This window comes from Anticarsia gemmatalis, chromosome 2, assembly GCF_050436995.1.
Source record: "Anticarsia gemmatalis isolate Benzon Research Colony breed Stoneville strain chromosome 2, ilAntGemm2 primary, whole genome shotgun sequence".
Taxonomy (NCBI): Eukaryota; Metazoa; Arthropoda; class Insecta; order Lepidoptera; family Erebidae; genus Anticarsia; species Anticarsia gemmatalis.
Genome location: NC_134746.1, coordinates 3434588 through 3460212, shown reverse-complemented (window position 1 = coordinate 3460212; position 25625 = coordinate 3434588). Strand labels below are relative to the sequence as shown.

General features: G+C 34.6%; 2 protein-coding genes across 2 annotated transcripts; both read left to right on the top strand.

Moving 5' to 3' along the window:
* Positions 1-2184: 2184 nt before the first annotated feature.
* Positions 2185-6827, top strand: LOC142986183 (uncharacterized). Its single transcript, XM_076134509.1, has 9 exons — positions 2185-2304; positions 3265-3318; positions 4390-4455; positions 4850-5061; positions 5548-5620; positions 5939-5958; positions 6214-6247; positions 6447-6514; positions 6809-6827. Exons 1-9 carry the CDS (start codon positions 2272-2274, stop codon positions 6825-6827), a joined length of 579 nt encoding a protein of 192 aa, XP_075990624.1. The 5' UTR covers positions 2185-2271.
* A 178-nt stretch (positions 6828-7005) lies between these two features.
* On the top strand, positions 7006-11404 carry LOC142986176 (uncharacterized). The gene is made up of 9 exons (XM_076134498.1): positions 7006-7033; positions 7524-7608; positions 8252-8280; positions 8642-8711; positions 9020-9069; positions 9508-9583; positions 10365-10496; positions 10977-11081; positions 11372-11404. Exons 4-9 carry the CDS (start codon positions 8658-8660, stop codon positions 11402-11404), a joined length of 450 nt encoding a protein of 149 aa, XP_075990613.1. The 5' UTR covers positions 7006-7033; positions 7524-7608; positions 8252-8280; positions 8642-8657.
* Positions 11405-25625: the final 14221 nt, after the last annotated feature.

Below are 25625 nucleotides of genomic sequence, written 5' to 3'. Positions count from 1 at the left end.
TGGACAACGCACACCCGAAACTACTAAGTGTAGAAAGTTGAAATTTGCTAGGAAGATTCCATATGAATTGCAGACGAGCACGGGGATTTTTAGAAATTGCTCCCCGAAGGAGTAAGAATCCACGCGGGAAAAATAATAGGCAGAAAGCTAGTCGTTCACGTTACAGGATAGAATTGCTTTTTATTTGACTTCTTTACGCATATAGACATTTCTGTTAACGTTATTTTGCTGGAAGTTGCGGTGTCCATGACATACAGAACTATTATTAATCAGTATTTGTAGTTTTTTAAAAGTTAAAAAAGTAAGTATTAAAATGTGTACTCCAGTTTTATACCTTCATGCTGCCGATTTGGTGCAAAATAAGAACGACAAGCGATAACAATAAATTGAGAGATTTTAACACAGTTCTTGAAAGGATACCGCTACTGTTTGGCCAACACGGTAGTCGTCGACAAATCTTAATGTGTACCGTATTTATTTGTTACTCGCACTCAGTTTTCAGACTACGCAAAGATACTTTTGGGAAAATAGATTATAAATAAATGTATCAATCTGTATATTATCTCGAACCCTCGTTGGTAAAAAAAATGCGCAGAACATTTAAGGATTTGGTAAACCTTGAAATCAACCTGTGCTTCAAAGATTCGACTCTTCGGGGTTCTACATAAATATATGCAAAAATGCACAAAGGTTTCTTTAAATTCCCTAGATTTTATTTTTTAATTTCCTAACATCGTTAGTTCTTACAACTTGCACCGCAGTATAATGCCAACACATCCGACGATGCCATTAGCAGGCGTTTGTGGTGTTTCACCTTTAAATTAGCTGTTCTACAACGAAGACGAGCAATCGAGAACGTGTCTATTGTGACTTGAATTTAAACTCATGAGCGCTTGTACTGCGATACTTAGTACTGATGATAGAGACTTTTATTTTAAAACTGTACTTTGCGAAATTGGTAACTTTACTTTGAGATTTACGCCTATTGTTCTCGAAGATGTAAGTAAAAGTGTGTGAAACACAATACTTATTTTAGTCCTACGTATTTGGAAGTCAGCCTAATGCCATAATATATTAAGCTAATTAACAATACTTTCGATTACTATCGAAAAAGTTTAATATAAATTAGAAAAAGAGACAATAGTAGTATTCTCAACTTGAATATCAAATCTGAGACCCCATGATCAGCAGTCAGATGCACTGCTGAGCTGGGACAGAGAGAGGAATTTATTTTTTTTAAATTTTCAAAGACATTTCTTTAGAAGTATATTTACTGAATGCTTCTTGCACACGAAAGTGGAGACACATCGACTAGCGCCACATATGTTTGGTATAATGTAATGGCGGCAAATCTATTACGATTTGTAGCCCGTTGCCGGACCTGGAAATCAAAACAGATTCCTCTGGATCAATTGTTGGCAGTCATATTGGTACCAGCGAGTTTTAGCAATACTCATGTTGAAACCATTACACAGACCCTTAATTTGGTTTTTTGTAATCTGTTTGCAAATATCTAAGGCTTCTAAGAAACGAAGTAGGTAATCGAGTTTTGGCCAATACTCGCTGAACTTTTAATTCCATTTCAACGGTTTCTTGTTCACGTTTTTAGAGATTTGGAAACGGAAAAAGTTTTCGAACTTGGGGATAAAACGACGGTAATTAAGTTTGGCAACATACACCGCATGTTTTGTGAACATTCTGTTATGCTCGAGTCATTACAAACATACGAACTACGTAATTATTATTAAATTTATCGCTCGCACTTATGAAACCATGTCCATTCCTATGATATTTTGGACAATGATTAAGTTTGCAATGGACTGAGCAAACTTAATTAAACTAAATAAACGAAGGAATAAGAGCTGCGCAGCTAGATTTTCCGGCAGGTGGTCGAAGGCTAGATTCAAAGATAGCACACACCAATTACTTTTAGAAGTAAGATACGTGTCAGTTTAAGTTAGCAGTCATAATATGTATGTTAAATGACTATGCAGCTTGAACAACTGTAACACAAGGCTACTAATGAGAAAAAACTAAAATTGTACTGTTCTATTCAGAAATAATTTCAATTGTTTAAACGAATATTTCCTTTCCGCGGGTCTGTAACTTTCTATACATAGTTAAATAACTCAATCAAATCTCGTTACGGATAAAATACTAATTCTACAATACAGTACATTTTATCGAGAACTTATTTCAAGGCAATTACTTTTATAACTCTTTCATAGATAGTTAGTTTTACGTTCTCTTTGACGGAGCATGCATTGAACAATGGAATTCGTTATCGCTTTTCTGATTTTACTTGTAAGAATAGCAAATACTACTTTAGTCTAAGAACTTAGTAGAGAGCCTTGCCTAGGTTAATGGTTGGCGAAGGTGATAAAAAATTCAGAATTTAGAACATCTGGGACCCGAAGTGACGATGACCAATTTAATACAGTTAATTTATTTTTAAAACGCATAGTATTATTCATTACAGTCTGTATAAATCATGTATGATAAAACTCTCTACTTAGTAGTTGGGCAATACATTATAATCGCGAAAGTGGGCCAAGTATGTATGGATTTTTGATACGCTTTTTTGCAAAAAGTACTGAATGATTTGGATGCGCTATGTGTAACTTACAACCTTTTTTTGAAATGAACAGTGAAATCGTAATAATTATACTGCTGTAGATTTTTTTTATAAACATTCAAGCAACGAAAACGACGTATCCCTAGACCCAAATAACGTAATTAAAAATGCGAAAGTTTGTGACAATGTATGTTTGTTATTCTTTCACGCAAATACTACTAAACCGATTACGATGAAATTTGGTATATAGGTAGCTGAAGACCCAAAGAGTTCCCAAGGGATTGGGATTTACACGGAAAGGGCTTCCACGCAGACAAAAAAGCGGGCGGCCGTTATATGTATAAGATATGGAACCCAAAGCCTAGCAATAGTACGACGCGGTGACCACTTTAAGTACACTTTTTAGGTCGTTATCATGAATTTTCTGAAAACTGTACAAGTACAGTCAGCTCCAAAAGTCGCTGAACATATTCAATCTTTCGAAACCTATATTTGTAGTATTGCATATTATTCCTTTAGAAAACATCTGACAGGGATTAGAATGATTAATTCCAACTAATTCCATCTGAATTTGTTCCTGTATTTATTAACATTTGGAGACTCATGGAGCTGACTGTGGATATTGGGTTGAAATGAAGAGTTCATTTCTTGTATATTATTTTTAATTATTGATCTTTAATTAATTGCAGAACATTCTGGATTGTCATGGAATAGATTTGGAAAAACAGTTGGAACATATGGCTGTAAGTTGAAACTTTTAAATACTACTAGCAGATTCCATTTGGTTTCGCCTAGGTTCTAGTTCAAATTTATTTACTTAAGAGCTTGTGTATATTTAGTACCAGTTCTCAAATTGCGAACTCTATCCTTGAATTTGTCTGGTGGTTCTTTAGATAGCCCCTGTTTAAACGCACGAATTCACAGATTTCTCGGTCTCTGTACGTGGTAGTCTGCTATTTTTGTCTAGTGCCGTCTTACCTTGTACAAATGCAATATGGAGGCACTATCTTTTAGATTTTATTTGTAGGGGAAAAAATATTTGGAAATTGATATATTTTTATATCAATACGACGAAATCGTTGCTGTAACCAATGCGGCTTTAAAATCGTAATCCGTGCTATCATACGCTCTAAAATGACAAAGCATAGGACATGACCCTAGCCCGACCTTTCAATACTGGACCAGTTTGTCAAACAAGATATACGTGGTCAAACAAAGTTGGGTTTGCCAGAAACGGCACGTTCCCGTGTCTAAGAGAACACGTTGAGCCGTCGATTCCAATTGTTTTACCAAGCTCTGCAAATCTTCGTGTGCATTACATGTCTTGGAATGTACACACAATAGTTGGTTATCCAGTAATCGAAGAGCGTTGTATTCGGAATTGTTTAGTTACGAATATAGCTGCCAATATCGACTATTGACAATCGAGTTTTTGAGTTTGGATGAAAAACTGCCGTTAGCGTATTTCGATTAATCTAAGTGCCCTGCCTCACTAGGACGCCATGGCGGCATCGCTGGCTACGTATTTAAGCAATTAATATCGAAATGTGTGTCACCTATCTCACGTGGCGTCGGTGTGGCAACGTGACATTTCCATACTAACTGCTTGGATACGTAGCCAGCGACGCCGCCATGGCGTCTTATTGAGGCAGGGCACTAAGTTTTATACAAATAAATATTAAATTATACGATTGTTTCCGTGATTGAATACACGATCTATTTTCTGTGTACTAATATGGCCAAAGTAAATAAATTCCTACGCAATTGACCATTTCAACGAAACCAACGGATTTATCTAAATTTTATTTCCCCAGGAAATACAACTGAGAAATGTCGGCATCTATAAGGGGGGTAATAAAAAAAAAGACTCGGATGCATATGTAAGTTTTTTTTTATTTGATTGATTGTTTGGTTTCAATCTGGCTGTCGTGCAGAAGATCATCACAACTGTCACATCAAGAAATAGACGAGAGTGTACATCAAGAAGTTAGTTAGTTAGTTAAATTGCCTGTTTGGTTAGGAATTGTACGCGACTATCGTGCAAAGTCATATCAAGAAATAGAAGAGAGAGTAGATCAAGGAAGAGAGTACATCAAGAAGTTAGTTAGTTAAGATCATAGAATATACCAGTCGTATTGTGCCCTTACTTGGTCAATATGTACATACAAACTCTTACGCAATTGGCTGGCTTCAATTTTAATAAAACTTGCTAAGTTAGGAACGTACATAATATTTTGTGGCCATCATTAAACGTTTCTTATCTTTCGTTTCCAGAGGCGTTTCTTCTCATTCCATCCCGGACAAAACTCCGTAATACTAGGTGCGCCCAGGATTCCCAGTCATTTGCCAGAAGCCGAGCCAATCTTGCCTGGACACACGCTTATTAGACCAGCGCTCGGCATGCTCAAGTCATCAGTCAAGTATCCACATAAAGAAATGGCCAATGGAGCTGGCGTTTATGGGAACATGGATAATTTAGGCATTACGTAAGAACATTTTACTAATCTATACTAATATGATAAAGCTGGAGAGTTTGTTTGTTTGTTTAAACGCGCTAATCTCAGGAACAGGAATACTGGTCCGATTTGAAAAATTATTTCAGTGTTAGAACTATCTAACACTGAAAAAAATTTTCAAATCTACAAATATATAGCCTACAGCTTTCCTCAATTAAATAAATGGACTATCATTTATTGAGGAAGGCTGTAGGCTATATATCATCACGCTACGACACATAAGAGCAGAGCACCTGTAAGAAATGTTACAAAAACGGGGAAAATTTTGACCAATTCTCTCTTATGTGACGCAAGCGAAGTTGCGCGGGTCAGCTAGTAGTTCATGAAAACAGACAGAACAATAATTACGGTCAGTTGTGCGATTCTCTACCGCTATCGACTGTCAAAGAAGGCGAAACAAGAGAAAAAGAAGAAGAAGGAAGAAAACATATGATTTATTATTATTAACTATTTCAGTTGGGACGGGACGAGCCACAGAGTTCTTTATTCAGGATTCCGAAGAACTGGCAGGGACAGTGATGAATTTGAAGTAACATTTATTTATAAATCAATACTAATAATATAAAGCTGTAGAGTTTGTTTGTTTGTTTATTTGTTTGAACGCGCTAATCTCAGAAACTACTGGTTCGAATTGAAAAATTATTTTTGTGTTGAAGAGACCATTTTTATCGAGGAAGGTTTTAGGCTATATAACATCACGCTTAGGCCATTAGGAACGTAGAAGCAACGAAACATTATGACCCATTCTCTCTTATGTGACGCAAGCGAAGTTGCGCGGGTCAGCTAGCATTATCATAACAATGAGGTCGATGGCACAAATAAAAAAATATATTTTATCTTTTTTTAGGAATCTCAGTCCAAACCTATGTAAGTCGTTATATTTTATGCTATGGTATGTTTATATATTTTTAATATCGCGTTCGATGCAGTGGTTAAAGTGGCCGTGGGTCCATTATTTCTGGTCAATTGTAACTCTATTTAGAAGCTTGTAAGTAAGTTTATCAGTTGTCTTGTAACAATAATAGCTCTGCTTAGTTTGGAATCAGACTACCGCTTGAAATCTATCGATATTTTATTTATTTTTTGACATTTTAATTGTCTTTTTTACTTTTATTTTATCAGAGGAATAATTTTAGCCTTCAAGAAAGAGCCACGCGTAAGCAAAATGTTTTTTTAATTATTTAACACTAACAAGCTTTATCTGCTTGAGTTATAAAAGCCTATTGTATGAATAAGCATCGAAATACCCACCCGACAGACACAATTACTACAAATATGTATGTATAAAATATGTCAATTATAACAACTTTCTCCTACTAAAAAGTGGTTAGATTATGCAGTAATTAACTTTGCAGAAGAGATTCGGCAAAGCGCACCAACGTGGTTTGAAAGAGAAAAGACCTATAGAAAAGAGTATATTGAGGTAATTATTAAAATATTCAATACTTATATTGGAACGTCACTTTATCTCGAAATAAAGAATGTATAGAAGAAACGTACTTTTAAGGATATCTCGGAAACCGCTCGTCTTTTTTGGATCAAATTTAATTGAAACACCACCTTTCGAACAAAAACTAAATCAAATTAAATCAGTCTACCTAGTAAAAAATTATGAGGTTATAAACACAAAACATATTGGAATTGAAAAACCGGGCTTTAAGTTGGGTTTAATATAAGTCGCGAACTATAATTTAAGGATTGTTGATTATCATTTCAGGTACCCTAAGGTGAGATAAACTTATTCATTTCATCGCATTTGTTGTACTCAAAGTTTATTAAAGTTTTATTAATTTAAATAACGACATTATTCATTATCTACTAATAACACAGTCGAATTTTATTATTTATCGTATGTTGGTTCCTTAATAATAAATTAAAACCAGTTTTAAAAATCATGCATTTAATTACAGAAACCGACTTTTGATGAAACGTTAGGAGTGTGGTATGTAAAACAACAAATCTTCTAATAAATAAAAGCCATTAAATTTTTGTGCTAATAAAAAAACAAAAAAAGCAAGGACGGCAGTAGCTCAAACCTGTAGCGCGATTATCTACATTTATCGACAATGAGCTAGCTATCGAGAAAATTTGCATGAAAACCGAATCATGCCTCTAGCGGGCCGAGTAAGAACTATTTTTGTAGTACATTTGAAATATCAAATTCTCAAAACTCGTTAGAACCAATATGTACAATGATACCAAATATTTTTATTTATTTATTTTTAAAATACTATAAAAATTGTCTCAACGACGTCCGCTAGAGGCGCTGATCCAATTTTTGTCGATAACTAGCCAATGGTCGATAGTTGATCGAGAATCGTGCTACAGAGGGAATTATAATTTGTAATATTAAACATTAAATTATGTTGTTATTTTTTTCGAATTCATTAAATTTCACCTAACCTAATTATCTCAAAGTATGTTATTTTTAGGGCGAATACAGCAAAGTTTAAATGCAAACAGTATTTCCACTCCAACCAAGTAGTTCTTAATTATTGCTTGAATAAAATACTATATGTAAGTATTACTAAGAAATATACGTATTGTAAGCTATTAAATGATTGGATGTATACATAATATCACAGCTGTTTCACCCTTATTTGAAGGTAGAGCAGACAAATACTCCCACGTTTCGCCATCAACAATATTAGGTCGGCGAAAAAGTATTTTCGCATTATAGTATGTATAAACTTGTAATAAAATCTTTTCTCTACACAAAAAAGCTCGATATTTGGGTACCTCACGAGCTTACTGAAAGAAACCAAATGAACCGTGTACTAATTTGTGATTCTTGAAGCCAAAGAGATTTTATTACAAGTTCATACATACTATAATGCGAATAGACTTTTTCCCCGACCTCTTATTAGTATGTAGTGTGTAGAGGGCGAGCTTAGTTACCCTCAGATTAAAGTAAAAAAAATAGCCACATAAATTAATTTTCGTTCTTAATTTTATATAAAAAGTAAAAATATTGAGTAAGGGAACGTTTTGGCTGAACCCGGCAATTGCATTGCATCCACTGACGGCAAATGGAGATTTCGAGCACTGTGATTGGTCGATTCACGGTCAGCTCCACTAAGATCTTCTTCAATGGAAACGGACACTTCCAGTTTTCGACTATTTTTGTTACACAGACAATCAATTGGACTTCTTTTTTCAGGTTATAGCTAATAAGGAAGATTATAGAAAGTAAGTTTGTATGCATTAGTAAATGCATTTTTATTTACAATTAAGCCTCAAGATATCGAGACATTTAACGATAAAATGCCTATTCCATATTTTTAAAATGAATACTGACACTTCACAAATTAAAAGTTTGTTATAAAGGTTAGTATTTTATTTCGAGTCTAGTATTTATTTAAAACTATATTATATCGTGAGTAAAACGCGTTTAATAATACGAAAAGAGGGTTCCTGTGTTTTTTTTTTATTTTAGGCCCATAGGTCCTAGTCCTAGCTAATTGCGCTCCCAGTCGCTGGAGCCGTTGAAAAAATAATTTTCTTTCATTACTTTACTTATTAATATAACTTATTTTATTTCTTTATTCAGACGTCCGTTACCTAGTATGAAGACCCTTATGAAATTCACGACAATGCTGCGGCAAAATGATGATTCAACAGTAAGTCATTTACGTACAATAACATGAAGCCTGTTATATTGCCCATTTGGCACAGTAATCTATAAAAATAAAAATAATTAGGAAATGTATGTACGCGCATAACTTTTGAACAACTAAACTAAATTGGGTTATTTTTCATTTAATACGTTTCTAACTGTCGGGATAAGGTTTGTATGGGATCGATGGGATCAAAAATCCCACGAGAATGGAATCAACGGGATTAAAATGTTCTGTACCCAGACGAAGTCGAGCCAGATCACTAGTATATATAGATTTATTTTGATAGATAGAGATTTATTTTGTTTTAGGATATCGGATCACTGAGTTCGGAAGAAAATAGAGCACAGTATAATGAAAAGTAAGTAGTCTAACAGTTAGCTGATCTGAATCAATATAGCTCCTTTCAGTCAAAGTATTATTTTTTTGTATAATTTTTTTTTGGTAGCCCGTATTGTCCCACTGCTGGGCAAAGGCCTCCCCCATTTTCTTTCGATACTCCCTATCTCCTGCTATGCGTGTCCAATTAATATTACAAATAATACTTTACGATTAATATATAATATTATAAGGCATATATATCGTCACGTCACGATTTTGTTCCTATAATGTTCAACAAAATGCCCTTGCAATAGTTTATTGACTGTCATTACTCATTATCATTATTGACAACAACTGGAACCGAATTTTAACGTGCCTTATAAGTACGAAGACAACCAATTAACTTGTAATGTTGACGATCGAGTGTTGTATTTTAATTGCCTTTTACGTTAATGTCTTCATTAACTTTCTTTTTCAGAATTGGTCCATGTGTCAACTATGAAACAAAATATCTGACTGCAACTATCTGTCGGAAGCAACCTTCTAGTTATTTTGTAAGTACATACTTAACATAATATTATTAAACTAAATTTAGTATAAAATATACATAGCTTTCACTAAACTGTTTCGCGTATCTTCATTTAGCTATAGGACATTAGTTATTAGTTTCTTCTATAAATACGAAACAATATTTAAACCATTGCTGACCCATGAACCAAAAACAAAATGATATGATTATGTAATTTTACAAAACTAATTCGTGCTATATGAGGCTGACCTAAAAAAACGATAAAAAAAACGATACGATAAATACATATATTATTATATTCCTACGATTATAAAAAATACGTTAAATGTTATAAATATGGGTCTCAGGAAACGACATAAATATCTACTGTTCAAAGCACAAGTTTTTAATCTAATAAAACGTGTAAAACGAATTGAAATAAGATAAAATAAATGCTATCAAATAAAGATTCTCAGCATGAATAGCTGTAGTGACATAGATGAAACCAACGCTCTAAGATATTATCACCAAATTTGTTGCTGAATAAATATATATTTCAAAAGTGTGAGAACGTGTAAAGCTCTTTTGCGTGGCTGCTCGCCGAACTGTCTACCGAATAAAAAGAGAGAGAGAGAGAGAGAAAGAAATAACTATCTAAATTGATATAGACGGTGCATTCGCTAAAAACAACTCATGCGCAGTTTTACTAAAATCGGCCACCTGTCCTAACATCCGATACATAGAACACTAATTCATATAGAGTGATAAATATAGGTGAAGAAGTATATGGATCTACAAGAAAGCACATGATACTATATGAATTTTAGATGACAATAGACGGTAGACGTGGTGATGATACGTCCGATTCATCAGAAATGGACTACTCGGGGAGCAGTGACACTACTGATGCTGACAGTAAAGAGAATAACACGAAACATGGCGGTTTCTGGGACAGTAAGGTAATATGTCCATTTTTAAACTACTGGAATTTCTCAATAAAAGGAACTATATAAGCTCTTTTAGAAGTGGACAATATTTGCCATTGGAAACACGAAAATTTTGTAAAATATGTTAGAAGTCGCTGATAAAGACTGTACCAGTATAAAAACTGACTCATAACTTCTCTATAGAGCTCTGGAACACAAGCTATACAATTTTCTTTAAGAGAAAATGATACCTACGTTTTCATATCCACTCAAGCATGGAGGTTTTCGTATCCAAGAGTCGGAGAATTTTCATGGACAGCAAAAACTGCATTTTACAATTGACAATTGCAAATCCCAATTCAAACGAGTTGAGATACAACGGTTTGGTTACGGGATGACTGGTTTAGTCAAAATAGACTGGCTGTAAATCAGTCCTATATCTTCCGATCAAGAGTAAATAGTTCATTGAATATATTAGCTAACAGATTTGATCAATAATAAGAATGATTCCAGGACATTTTCGACCATATAAGAATAAGTGCAGACGCACCTGACTTAAGAGATTTAGTACCACGCGATCCCGTAGAAATCAAGAAATATTGGTGGTATTACAATCAGGTATAAATATGTTTTAAAGGTTCTTCTTATACTTAAAACTAAGAAAAATGGTGATCAACACAAAATATTAGCCTCGGAGAACCAATTCAGTTTGTTTTTATTTTAAAAAATTCGGGCTCATTAAAACATTAGGACACAGGTTCCAGAACAAATAGTGGGACAGTAATGGTTTAAATATTTATAAGTTTATCCTTAGCAACCCCTGATATGATACAAATTCACTCATTTACGTATTTAGGGATCGTAGTCAACAAAACTAATTTAAAGATTTTTAATCACATTTTTTGCAGGACGACTTCAAAACACTTGAAGAAAGTGACTAGAGCATTTTTTATTAAAAAAATAAAACTTAAAAACCTATTTCTTTTATTTCAAACCAACAACCAATAACAACATTTACAACAGCTGAAACCGACTTATTATATTGTGTTTAAATACGGAATTAAAACGATCATGCGTTTACCTTAGAATGCTTGACGTTTCGGCGCAGGTTGCTCTGGCCGTGGTCGTTGACCCAGCAACCTGCGCCATATAATAAACATGCAACGTTCAAAAGTTACGGAACCAACTTGTTCAGCGCCCTTCGCTGCAAGGAGGCGCTTTGATTTAATACCACTAAACGGCCACCTATCCATGGGTTGACGTGCTAAGTGTTGCATAACCCTCAGAATATTGAACGACCAGTTAGAGTAAATGGCCATAAGCGTCTCGCACTACTTACTTAATAACTAAACTCGAGTATTCTTAGTATTTATAGATTGTAGAGTATTTATAGAGTAGAACATAAATAGTTCCAACCTCTTTCAATTCAACGATATCTCAAGAGACCATTCTCTAAAGACTCACTATAAACGACCGTCCATCACCACTAAAGAAGTCCGTTCGGCTATCTTCGTTTTCTTTCGTCAAACTCCGTAAAACAAAATAACACCTAAGGGAATACTGAGATCGTTTCTCGGCATGCCTCATGCACTATTCATAGGGAATTCCCTTGGTCTATTTTAGAGTTACACGTTGCAAAAAACTGGAAAACTAGCCCCTAGTTTCTTCGACGTGTAAAATAGATGACAAGCTATTAGAAAATTGTTGAAACGTGATGACATTATACTAAGTTAAGTACACAATAAATAAAGTATTAGATTTGATTGACGTGGTTTTATTTTGACATAAATTTGGTTAACATAGCAGTAAAATTGGGCTGCTGCCACTCTTATAAATCAATCGATACCATTGATCGACAATTAATTGATGCTATTATTAAATCAATCGTAGGACGTTGATGATAAAATATGTAAAATATATTAAATTACATTATTCCTGTTGATTTCTTTAACGTTTTTGTAGCCATAGTCGCCAGCGAACTTTATTCGTATTGAATGAAGCGGGCGTATTTTCAACCACATTAGTTAAGCTATTACACCAGTTCTTCTACATTTGCAACGTAGCAGTTTTGATTAGCCCCATACACCTCTGTAATAACACTCTACGTGACATTTCTTGGAATGACTTGCAATGTTAAGTAACAACTAAATAGTGCGGCTTCACTTGCGTTTAAAATTCAACTCGTATTTCAAAAGCTAAGACGCAGTATTTGAAAAAGTATGTACATATATATGTTTGGTCCCGGTTCTCCAACTATCTTATGAACAAAAATTAACATTAATATTAATTAAAATATATCAGAATAAAGTAAAGTAAAACAGACAGTCAGACTTTCATATTTATAGTATAAAAAAGTTTAGTAGAGTATGTATGAAATGACCTACTTTCCATCCATGGATGGATAGGCTACACCACAATTACATAAAGCTTCAACAACTATAATTAGTAATGCATATGTAACCATTTTGAACGTAATGTATTGTGTTCAGCAATTGTTTCGTGATTTGATTTAAATACAAATTAGTTGATGCAGAAAATAATTAGCGTTTACGCGTAATTGAATAGGTGTATCAATGTCCCAAGGCACACGAGGTTTACATATATAATATCACGCCTTTTATACCCGAATAGTTAGCTTTATAAATAGTAATAACGTAACTTGCATTGTTTATTGAGTGTAAACATTATAATATATCTTTTTCACCAGGATTTTAATACTTCCAAACATTTCTAGCTTTTCAGCTTTAAGTAGGGTCTAGCTGTTTCGCTCACATTAAAAAAAAATCAACATCGCACAGAATTACCGTTGAGTTTTACACGATTTCATGGATTACCAAGTTTGGTTTGATTGACATATTTATGAGTCTAATAAACCTACTATAATTCGCGATGTAAGAAACCAAAAATCTATTTAAGCACATATTAGGTATCAGACATCGCAAAAGTAACAAATCTTCGCATTACCAACTAGTTTTTTTGTTAGAATACTATAAAACTCCCTATAAATTATTGTCATAATTACACATTTTTAGCAAATCACGTTCCACCCTTTGTGAACAGGTTACAGTTCAGTACAAGTTTTTCTTACGTTCCCGCTTAAAAGAATTATGTTTTTTAAAAGGTTGAAAAGAAAAGTGTTGGGATGTTGTTCTTTAAAACGCTTGTCTTTTGTTGTCCCGTCCTACTTTGTTAATGGACGTAGTTTAGTGAACTAAGTGTTTGTGCCTTTAACAGTTCGTGAGACTGTTCTTTTTTATATTTTTATTTACTAATATATTATTTTGGTCTACTATTCTAGCATAACACTTTTCTGCTAGAAACCTGGAAGTGCGATGTCAAAGGTACAGTCTATATTCGACCGCTGATCATCAAGTTTTGAGTTCGATTCCCAGGTTGGGCGAAATACTATTTGTAATATTAATTGATCTAATTTACTTTATAATATTTCGCAAAAAACTCAGGAGTTTGGTAGCGTGCATTATACTGCACGCCGCAAATTACATGGGACTAACATTAATAATGGCGAAACCAGTATGCTTTATTATCCAATTCTGCTTATACTTACGAGTATAAAAGGCGTGATGTTATGTGTGTATGCTGAGTAAGTAATTTATTTCAAGTCAGAAGTAAATACCTCAGTGGAAACATACACAGAACATTCGGTTCTAAGTCTAGGATTTCGATTGAAGTACTTCGAACCATGTCCAATTTGCAGAGAATCTGTTAACGTGTGGTGAGAGTGATCGCGTGTAATAGAGCGGTTTGAAAATACCTCAAAAATAACAATTTGTAATTATTTTTAGATTATTCAATAAAATATAGAGCTAATACAAGGTTTCCATACTGCCTGGTGGGGTTTGTTTGAAACAAATTAATAGAAATAATTGCAAAAATCTATTGGATTTTTGCAAAAATGGATTTCATTTCTAAACACTGGTGAGCGCTGATGATTTTTTGGTATGATTATTTGCCTGCTTATTCACTCGTAGTATGAAGAAATCTTTTCCGGTAATGTAACAAATAACTAGGTGTTTTTTTATTCCTGAATTTTATAAATCTGATCTATAATCGTCTATTTATTAAGGTACAATAATGTCACTCAAAAGTATTGTCCATGTCACAGTTAATGAGATTATATTTTAAAAAGCAAAATGAAAACTTTATAAAAATAAACTAAACCATAGAAAAAAGCGGCTAATAAATAATTTTTAATGTAATAAATCTTTCGTTTTATTACCCGCTTTTAATAACACCATACCCAAAGAGCGGTCAGTGGCGCACGATCGACTAGCAGTGTAAAGGGATAACCAGAGATACCCTTTATCGTCAAAGGCTTGAATGTTTAGACTAAGTGCACGGTACCGACTCTCGTACATTATTTATCATGTTTTGATGCTTTTCTACTATTTTAGGAAGTGATAAAGATAAACAAAGGACGTGGTGTGTGAAAATAATACTGAAAGAGTGTATTTTGGTATTCTGATAACATGTTTTGTTAGTTTTTGGAAATATTTGAAACATTTTATATCAAAAATATCTTTCATCTAGTTTTAAAATCCGCGTGCTGAAAATAATCTCATTTAAATATACAAATATACGAACTAACAAGAAGCTCGAATAACATCCAAATGGTTTTGAACAATTTCTAGCCATTATTTTCCCAAACTAGACAAGTCTCCTACTACCGCGTAGAGGGGCCAGTGGTCTAATGTCGATCACATCATTAGACCCCAAGTCGTCGATATTAAGCACAATAATTAATGAAACAAGTTTATATTTAACAGAATTATATTTCCGCCGCAACTTCGCTTGCGTCACCTAAGAGAATGGGTCAAAATTTTCCCCGTTTTTGTAGCATTTTTTGTTGCTTCTCCGCTCTTAATGACCGTAGCGTGATGTTATATAGCCTATAGCCTTCCTCGATAAATGGTCTATCTAACATTGAAATAGTTTTTCAAATCGGACCAGTAGTTCCTGAGATTAGCGCGTTCAAACAAACAAACAAACAAACAAACAAACTCTTCAGCTTTATTATATTATTATAAGTATAAGTATAGATAGATAACTTCATGCAATAAGTATCAGTGAGCGTAGTCCGTCCATACATATCTGTCGTAGTGTTTCAGCGACGCAAGTAGTCGTAGTGTGAATAGTACGGCGTCGGGTTTTCGGGTGTGTACGCGAAGGCGTTAGGCAGGGTACGCAAAGTACGGCAGATAGTCTATCTTTTCGGTAATTCTTCCATAGAGGAATCGAGATAGTGTGAGAGTGGCAGGCGAGAACCGCATAAGTTATGAGTCGATAGGACGAAATTGTAGTAAAAAAAAACAACATACTATTCAATAATATTATATTTCCAATAACTTCTAGCAATAAATATCAGAGAGCGTAGTCCGTCGTTAAGCATGTCTGTCGTAGTGTTTCAGCGACGCAAGTAGTCGTAGTGTGAATATTAAGTTGGGTATTCGTACGCGGTGTACGCGGAGTACGGCAGATAGTCTTTCTTTTCGGTATTGTTTCCATAGAGGAATCGAGAGACTGAGTGGCGGGTGGGAGCCGTTTACGTCATGAGTCGATGGGTCAAAAATGTAGTAAAAAAACACCATTATGTTGAACAATATTATATTTTCAATAACTTGCAATAAATATCAATGAGCGCAGTTAGTCGTTATGCATAACTATCGTAGTGTTTCAGCGACGCAAGTAGTCGTAATGTGAATAGTAGGTCGGGTATTCGTACGCGGTGTACGCGGAGTACGGCAGGTAGTCGTAGTGCGCGCTGTGCGAGTACGTCACCGGGGCGGAGTACGCCGCGTACTCGTGCACTGGGTACTCGTACTCCACTACCAGCGGCTTCGGGTTCGGCTTAGCTGAAGCAAAAGCCATTAGAGCAGCGAATACAACCTGTTGGATAAAAAACAGAATAATTAATATTCTTTGTTACCAGATGATGGTTAAGTCTTGTGTGTGCCATGGAAATGATACAAAGTCAAGAATATTAAGAAGAAAAATGTAAGAAAATTCTAGGCCAAAATGTTATTTATAAACCTTTGTTTTCTTGAATTCATAAATATTCATATTCTCGCGTATTCTTCATTTTAAATGCATGCAAGCTGAGCAGTATAATTAAATTTACATATCAATTCATGCAGGTAATATTGGCAAACACTTATGCAAACTATTAATTAATTTAATTCAACAAAGACTTATAATATAAGTATTATTAATAACTGCTACATACTGTAAATAAGGAAAAAAATATACTTACGAATTTGAACATCATGTTGAAATTGTTATTTTCTTTGAAACAGATGATGATAGGAACAAGCACGGTTGTATAATGACTGTGGTCAAGACTGGCTGTTTTTATATGACTCCTAGACACAGGATAATGTGGAACATATGGTAGCGAGAACGGAAAATTAGTTAAAATTTCCTCGTTTAAATAAATTTTGGTATGAAGCTCACGCCTCGCCTTGTGGCTGGACAGGTTTATTAGATCAAGGGCTTTAGTTGGACGTAGTTGGAAGGAAACATACTTCGATCAGTGGTCAGTGTGCTAATTGAAAACATATTATGACAGGCCAACATAGTTCAACAACGTTGATGATGTTAAACTCTGTATGGTACTGTGTTAAAGATGAGCTCCGTGTCTGATAAAAATGTAAGGCTTAAAATGATCAACGAATCAATCTAAATTATTTATTCAATTATTTATGCTTGCGAACATCACATTTATTCGTCCGGTAAGTAAAATATAAAAAAAATGTTTTAATGGAAAGCTAGTCAAAAAAATCTCAAAATTACATAAGTAGGTACTTTGATTTCTAGAGGACATTCAAGTATTGGACTTTTAGGGGACTTTACTATCAATTATTTCTTCAGATCGTACTATTTAAGTAAGAAAAGAGTTTGGTTTAATTATAAAACTTCGAAGTTAAATACCACGAAGTCAAGTATAAGGACAAAAGTAATACTATGAATGCGAAAGTTTGTCTGCCTGTGACATAGCAAAACTAATAAGTCGATAATTGTAAAATATAGCATAAACCAGTCCTAAACATTTAGGCTTTACACCCATACAAGCAAAACCGTAGGCAAAAACTAGTATCGCAAACAAAACTAACTTTTAAAGTTGTTTCTCTTCGACGCCTACAATGATCGTCGATTAACCTTAAAGTGAAATTCAAAGTCATTAATAAGTTAAAACAATATCTAAAGTTCTTGACATTTAGCTAACCAGGTTAAAACGCTTGAAAACAATCGTTTCATTGAAATTAATATCTTCTAAACTAACTGGTGAAGAGATTGCTTGTTTTTGTAAGACAAGCCCACGGGTTTCGCCTTCGTAGTGACTAAATTGCACAAATCTACATAATTTCGTAGCTTCTGTTTGTCAGATTTCTTATTTAGTGCGCGCTCCCGCTCTATTTATTTGTACTTTACATAAAAATAAACTCCCTACATCGTGGCTCCAATTTTATAATAGTTATTAGTATGCATATATATAATACTACCTGACCCGCGCAACGTCGCTTGCGTCACATAAGAGAGAATGAGTCAACATTTTTCCCGTTTTTGTATCATTTTTCGTTGCTGCTCCGCTCCTATTGGTCGTAGCGTGATGAAATATAGCCTATAGCCTTCCTCGATAAATGGACTATCTAGCACTGAAAGAATTTTTCAAATCGGACCAGCAGTTCCTGAGATTAGCGCGTTCAAACAAACAAACAAACTCTTCAGCTTTATAATATTAGTATAGAAGTATAGATGTCATATATTATATTACGGCAATCAGATAATCACTATATTAAAATAACAGAGGTAAAAATTACTAACAAACGTTTTTATTTTAGCGTAAATTTTTTATTGTATTTTTTTTTTTGTCCTTATTACATTGCGTGGCGCTGGCACAACATGTTTTCTTCTTAAAAATATATATTATTGTAAAAGTGATTTGGCCCCTGTTATTGCAACCGGACGTCTGTCTAAATTCAACCCATCTTGTGAAGCCTACGTACCTAGAACTGGAAGGTTGAAGGGATCCTTCATAAAATATGCTATCTATTTTATAACTTATTCTGTTAACTTAAAAGGCCTAGAATAGTGCAATGATTGAAGCCTTCAATTTTTTGTCCTGGTGACGCCTTGAGCGCAATTTTTCTTCACAGCCTCCACGACTGACCTCAAGGACCTTAAACGATATCGGACTCTCGGAAAAAAATCACATTATCCTGTTCTACCTGTAATATAAAAGCGATCGTTCTCAATTACTGTCATTATACAATGGAGAATGTTACTAGGTATGCCAAATCGCTTGAAATTTTGACTCAGTGAAGCCTGTACATGTACATGAAAACTAGTTTTTGTTTTAGTCAAAAATACCAAGTAGTTTTGATTTTACAAGCATTCAAAGTTTCAGAAAATATCGAGTCCCGCTAACAGCGTGACGTCATAGTACACCATGCCGCGCGGGCCGCGTCCCGCTTAATATCAAGTTTACAGCCGTAGATGTAATGGCTTATGCAGTATTTTGTTGTGTTTTCGTCTGCTTATTACATTGAAAGTGTAATAATAGTAAATATTATTAAAAAAGACTATGTGAGCCAGACTTAGCATAATGTACAATGACGTCACACCGACTCGCGCGGTTACAACTTGTTTTACTTATAAATCGGAAACTAATTGACGTATCAAAGTAATTCTTTCACTCGTATTTTTTATTTTTAACAGAGAATATGGATAGCTAATAACCCAAATTTGTTAACATTCTCCATTGAATTTGTTTGTGTGATCATCTCCCAAAACAACAACTCAACATGATGTTCAAATACGTAAGTTTACTATATTATTTCAATTATTATAATCATTTTTTTTAGTATTTTTTTTTAAGTACTCTTACACTATAAGTTTATAAATACTTTGAACCTAAAAAACTTCTTCAGCGTAGCTTTGCAACACCGAATAGAGTAAAATATTATTTGGAAGTAAAAATCTCATTCTGAGATAAAATTTTATAAACATAAAAACAACGCTTCTATAAACAGACTTTTTAAATGACGATGATAAACATTAGTTCCATTTTGTAATCGAACCCGCTATCCTACTCACAGTAGTTACAGCACAGTGACCACCTTTTCCACTATACCATGGAGGTCGTCAAACCGTCACTGACCTTGACAATCAGACACTTCTCAGCAATTTCGAGTGTCACTCATTGATTCCCAATGCAACGCGTAACGTAATTTGAACTGTATTGTACATACAAATCAGTTAACTTCGCATGAATATTTATAACCTATGGTGTGTGTGGTATCGTTAGACTACGAAAGAGGTCCCTGATACGAATTCAAGGAAGGCCTTTCGGTATTATCAAGGCAAGTTTATTTAAGATATTGGTTAAAATTTTGTGTATTTTTTATTTTTCTATGATTTTATTTCTAATGGGGTAGCGAAAAAATGTGTACTTGGGCATGATTCATAACTAATTAGATTTCCAATTAATGTTTTATATAATACTAGCTGACCCGCGCAACTTCGCTTGCGTCACATAAGAGAGAATGGGTCAGAATTTTCCCCGTTTTTGTAACATTTTTTCGTTGCTACTCCGCTCCTTATTGCCGTAGCGTGATGTTATAAAGCATAAAGCCTTCCTCGATAAATGGTCTATCTAACACTGAAAGAATTTTTCAAATCGGACCCGAAGTTCCTAAGATTAGCGCGTTCTAACACAAACAAACAAACAATCAAGCAAACAAACTCTTTAGCTTTATAATATTAGTATAGATTTGTGATTTTTTATATCTTGAAACTGTTGTTGTTTGTGCCGGTAAAAAAAGAAAGTCTCTGCAATTTCCGTACAGACCTAATGCTTATTCAAATAAAAAGGAACCTGCTGATACGCCTAGTTTCACTGAGGCATCCGGTCCGAAATATAGTGATCAGTATTGCATAAATACACTATTGCAAAAATAAAAAAATCTTTTTTACAGGTTGTATTCGCCGCTCTACTAGCTTTCGCTTCAGCTAAGCCGAACCCGAAGCCGCTGGTAGTGGAGTACGAGTACCCAGTGCACGAGTACGCGGCGTACTCCGCCCCAGTGACGTACTCGCACAGCGCTCACTACGACTATCTGCCGTACTCCGCGTACACCGCGTACGAATACCCGACGTACTATTCACACTACGACTACTTCCGTCGCTGAAACACTAAGACAGATATTCATAACGACGGACTACGCTCACTGATATTTATTGCAAAAAGTTATTGAAATTATAACATTATTCAATACTATGTTTTTTTTTTTTACTACATTCTCGACCTATCATCGGCTCATGATTTATGGGGCTTTCGCCCGCCACTCTCACAGTCTCTCGATTCCTCTATCGAAGAACTACCGAAAATAAAGACTACCTGCCGTACTCCGCGTACACCGCGTACGAATACCCGACCTACTATTCACACTACGACTACTTGCGTCGCTGATACACTACGATAGATATGCATAACGACTAACTGCGCTCACTGATACATATTGCAAGTTATTGAAAATATAATACTATTCAATAGTATGTTGGTTTTTTTACTACATTTTTGACCCATCGACTCATGACGTAAACGGCTACCACTCGCCACTCAGTATCTCGATTCCTCTATGAAAACACCTGTGTTTGGTAATTTTCTCGTAAACTTGTGCACAGAGCAATAGTATGAAAGTTATCGCTATTGTCAGTTACACTCTCATGGTCATATTCATCAGGTCAGCTTTGAATCGCAAGAGCAGAATTTAGGCAGTCGAAAAAGGATTTAGACACCCTTGAATGAATTAGTTAAGGAAAGGAATAACTTTACAAAACAATAGCGTCAGATTGCCTCAGAAAAACAAATAATAAATAAATATTTTTGGACAATTTATACACGGTCATCTGATTCCAAACTAAGCAGAGCTTGTACTATGGTAACCAGACAACTGATAAACATACTTATATACTTCTTAAATACATACTTATATAGATAAATTGACATCCAGGCTCAGAACAAATACTCGTGCTCATCACACAAAGATTTGTCCCGGGTGGGATTCGAAGAATTCGAACCCACCACACACCAAATACACAAATAGACACGTCAAACATAAAATATTATCTCTATTTACGTTAGGCATTAGAAAATATAGTGATATAATAACGGACGTTTATCCTCATAGACTAAACGTCACAATCTATACACATTAAATGTGAAAGGTCTCGCCGCATCCCTCATCGGCTCATTCAATTAAAACTTCCCCACTATGTGTGAAGGAAATTAATAAAACTTTTATACCCCTCACCCACTATGTACACCGTTGGAGATGATATTTTTGCTTAGAAGTACTTATAATCTCATATTAATAATATTATATATTGAATGAATGAATAAGTGGTAGATAGTAATCTACCACTTATTCAAGTGTGTGCATTAGATCGTCGTCTCATTTCATCAGCTTCAATGTCAAATACATTTGAGAGGGATAAACATAGTTTTAGCATTTCGTTTCTACGTTTTTTAAATGTAAGATCGTTTTGCCGTATCACGGTGGCGGGGCGCTTGACGGGGGTAGAACATTCAACCGTGACACGGTGGCCGGGCGCTTGAGAGGTTATACTCATATTTTACGTTGGTTCGATTTTGAACCAATTTTTTTCGGAATACTTGAATTAGATATGCCCGGTTTCTGAGGTACATTTAGTGTATTTATGTAGTTTATCTATTCAGATGCGTTTAAAGTCATATAAACATGGCAGTTTGAATAGATAAACTACCGCTAAATGTGCCTCAGAAACCGGGCATTAGTCATTAGATACAGAAAAATATATTTTAGAAAAAAACCTTTATAAAAAGTACAAAGTACGCAGTTCCTTGTGTCAGCTGCGTTTACTTAACTAGGTATATTAATTAATCAATGACTATCGACACATTTGTATGAAAACCTGATCAGCGCCCCTAACGAATTCTGCGTGAACTATAATTTTCAAGTCAATGTCGAGCGTTCGCAACTCGATAGTACCGACTATAAATCGCACTGCAAATGTATTAAAATATGTTGCATTTTACAAAACTTTTGCGTTTGAGGTGGTAATATTAAAAACGAATGGATAATTCAAGTTTAATGTAGTAGTCAACGTGCAATCTCGCTTGAAATTACCTAGGAGCTGAGGTAGGGCGACCATGAAGTAAGAACTTAGTATTTAACTAAGAATTAAACTTGTGTCGCGAAGTCTTATCAACAACCAAGTTATATCTTGAAATAACTATTATTTCACATAAATATAATAATATGAATGAGTAAGACTAGGTTCTGCCTACAACTTAAGATTTCCCGGCATAGAATGTATCCTATGTGACAATGCAGTTCAAAAACTATTAGTAAGCTACATTTCATCAAAACTCGTTCCGGAGTTTAGTCAGGATTAAGTACCAACATCCAAAGTTTTTCATGTAGGAATTGAAACCTCCTTATGATTGCAGTCGCAGTAGATACGTACATACGTAAAATCTCTATTTATCTACTAACTAGGACCTTTTCGAACCTCTTCTTGTACTCGTATTTTAAAATAGTTTTAAATCTAGATTTCAGTCTTTCATATTTATAGTTATGAAATATTTCTATTCAAACGCCCAGCTCTTTAGCCAATAAAATTGAGTCCAATATCTACATTTTACTTTACCCCCGCGTATTACCGTACTTTAAAATTTCAAAGGCAATCGCGATCTATTCGCGAACGATTACTCGCGAGACTGCAATGCTGTACTTATATCGTGATTGATAGAGCGCAATGCAGGCTCGGAAACTTATGACGGCATATTTAATTCTGTTACCTTGTAACGTGTGGTGTAAATGAGGGTACGACGCTTATAACCTCTTATTCTCAGCGGCTAAAAAATGCTTGGAGACAAATGGATTCGTAAGACTAGACTTTTCTAGATTTTTAACCACCGTTGGTACGGACGTTCTCCATATTTCATAGGCAATCTTGATACTTGACTGCCTCCGTAGTTGTTAAGGTAGCCATGCCACCGCCACTGCTACGGGAGGTGGTTGGATTCGATGATCACTAGGAACAATAATTTGTGCGATCTGGGTATATGGAAATAGTTGTTTCGGGTCTGGTTGTCCATTGTGTACGTTGATTGTATGTTTATAAAAGTCCCCGCGACACAAGGGCAATTTTTAGTGCAGGATTTGTCTTCACAAAAAGTTGAAAAAACAATTTGCTCGAACAACTTTTACTTTAGTTTGAAACGAATTGCCATTGCTATGACGAAGGTTGATTAGTCTATGTTTTAAGTTTATTTAAAAATATTTTTTAACTAGTCCTTAAAACTTTGTCGTTGTGGTTACATTAAAATGAGACTACAAATTGCAATTTGTGTTAAGAGCTAAAAAGTGAATTGCATAGATTAAGTTTTGCAGACAAATTAATGTACTTCTTTGTAAAATTTTCTTTGAATGGTTTATGCACACTCTATAATTATTATGACTTAAATGTCTTTTAGCTCCAAATATAATTACACAACAACAAAAATAAATGACAAAATATTGTTTACAGCTGACCGAAAGTGATACTGACTATTATAAATGCGTAAATACTGTTAGTCTGTTCTACGCTTTCTTGTTTAAGACACTGAACTGTTTTTCATATAGCATATAATAATCATAGTATAACTAATAGACTGACTAATAGACTTCAGCTGCTGTTGCTGAAAAAGGCACGTAAGATTCCATCATGGTGGTTTCTAACAATTGTTAAAAACGTTAATAACATTTACACTAGATGACAGTAAACCATACGTAACATAATGCATTATACGCGAAGAAGAAAGAACACACCTCATTTATACACACACATATTTTGATATTTATAATGTTACACCCACTATTACAATGGAGGGTGAACCAATTGCTATCAACTTTCGAAAATAGACTAATAGCAGTTTTTCCGACCCGGGAATTTGAGGCCTCGTACGCTAGCGCAGAAGTTGCAGAAGACTGTCAGAAAAAGCCATTAACGGTAAAATAAATGAAGTACCTAATAATATCTTTATATCTCAAATACTAAGCTCTGCTCGAGATCTCTAGACATATATTTTTTGTGGCTGTGCAAAAGTAATATTACTTTGGGAAAAGTAATAAAAATATTGTTTAGTAAAAGGCAATAACGCCTTCAGAGATGATTAAGTCAGGCTCAAATAAAGTATTATTAGCACCGCAACTGTTTTTATTTACTGCGTGAAAGAAGTTATTACATATGAAACAGTTATTAGATTCGCACTTAGTGGTATTCGCTTTTAGGGTTTCGTGGAAAATATTAATGCTTCACTTTTACGGAGAAGTGTAGTGTTTTATTATGAGAGTAGATTGTGTTTATATTTGATATTCTGCTTTGATGAACGGTAATATCCGAATGTTAAGATCACAGTTTTCATCTTATCTGAAAGTTGGTGATGGTCCTAAACAAGGCCTTTTCATTACTATTTACCATAAAGATAGAAAAAAGACATTAAATAATTTCAGTGGCATAATCTTATTACTATCGACTTTCGACTAACGGCAAATTTTACATGAAAAAATATCGCGCCGCTAGAGTACCACTTTCTCATCAAATTCAGACTGCTCACTAGTTGATGTACCAAAAATATAAAATCGTGCAGTAGTTTTAAGGATAAATTTGCCACTTAAACTAGGATTATATGGTATTTTTTAGTCCCTACAATTAGATCCTGGTGATAGCACACAACAGCACAAACCAGAGATAGATAAATATGAATGCAAATATTTTTACGTAATCAAGGTTAGTACTAATTAATATCTGACAGTGGTAGCTAATATGAATTCTAGGCACGCTTGTGGCATTGATCACGATGTATTAATTAATTAGATTCCTAAGGCTCTTGAACTAATAATGTAACTGTTACTTAGTACTGTAGATCGATTCTCTACCACTTTCAACTATCGACAACCAGCTAGCTATCGAGAAATTTTGTATGAAAATCTGATCAGCGCCTCTAACAGGCTTCGTGAGAACTAGTTTGTCAGTCATTTTAAATGTCAAACTTTCGCTCTCGACAGTACCGACTGTAGAATATCGCGCTACTGGTACTAAGTTCTAGCCGTCACGTAG

Bases quoted from the DNA above. Each gene is read 5' to 3' on its own strand.
- LOC142986183 (XM_076134509.1), top strand. From the start codon at position 2,272: ATGGAATTCGTTATCGCTTTTCTGATTTTACTT. The intron at 4,456-4,849 runs GTAAGTTTTTTT...TTTCGTTTCCAG, and splicing joins AAAAAGACTCGGATGCATAT to AGGCGTTTCTTCTCATTCCA. The intron at 6,248-6,446 runs GTAAGCAAAATG...TTAACTTTGCAG, and splicing joins CCTTCAAGAAAGAGCCACGC to AAGAGATTCGGCAAAGCGCA.
- LOC142986176 (XM_076134498.1), top strand. From the start codon at position 8,658: ATGAAGACCCTTATGAAATTCACGACAATGCTGCGGCAAAATGATGAT. The intron at 8,712-9,019 runs GTAAGTCATTTA...ATTTTGTTTTAG, and splicing joins GGCAAAATGATGATTCAACA to GATATCGGATCACTGAGTTC. The intron at 10,497-10,976 runs GTAATATGTCCA...GAATGATTCCAG, and splicing joins GCGGTTTCTGGGACAGTAAG to GACATTTTCGACCATATAAG.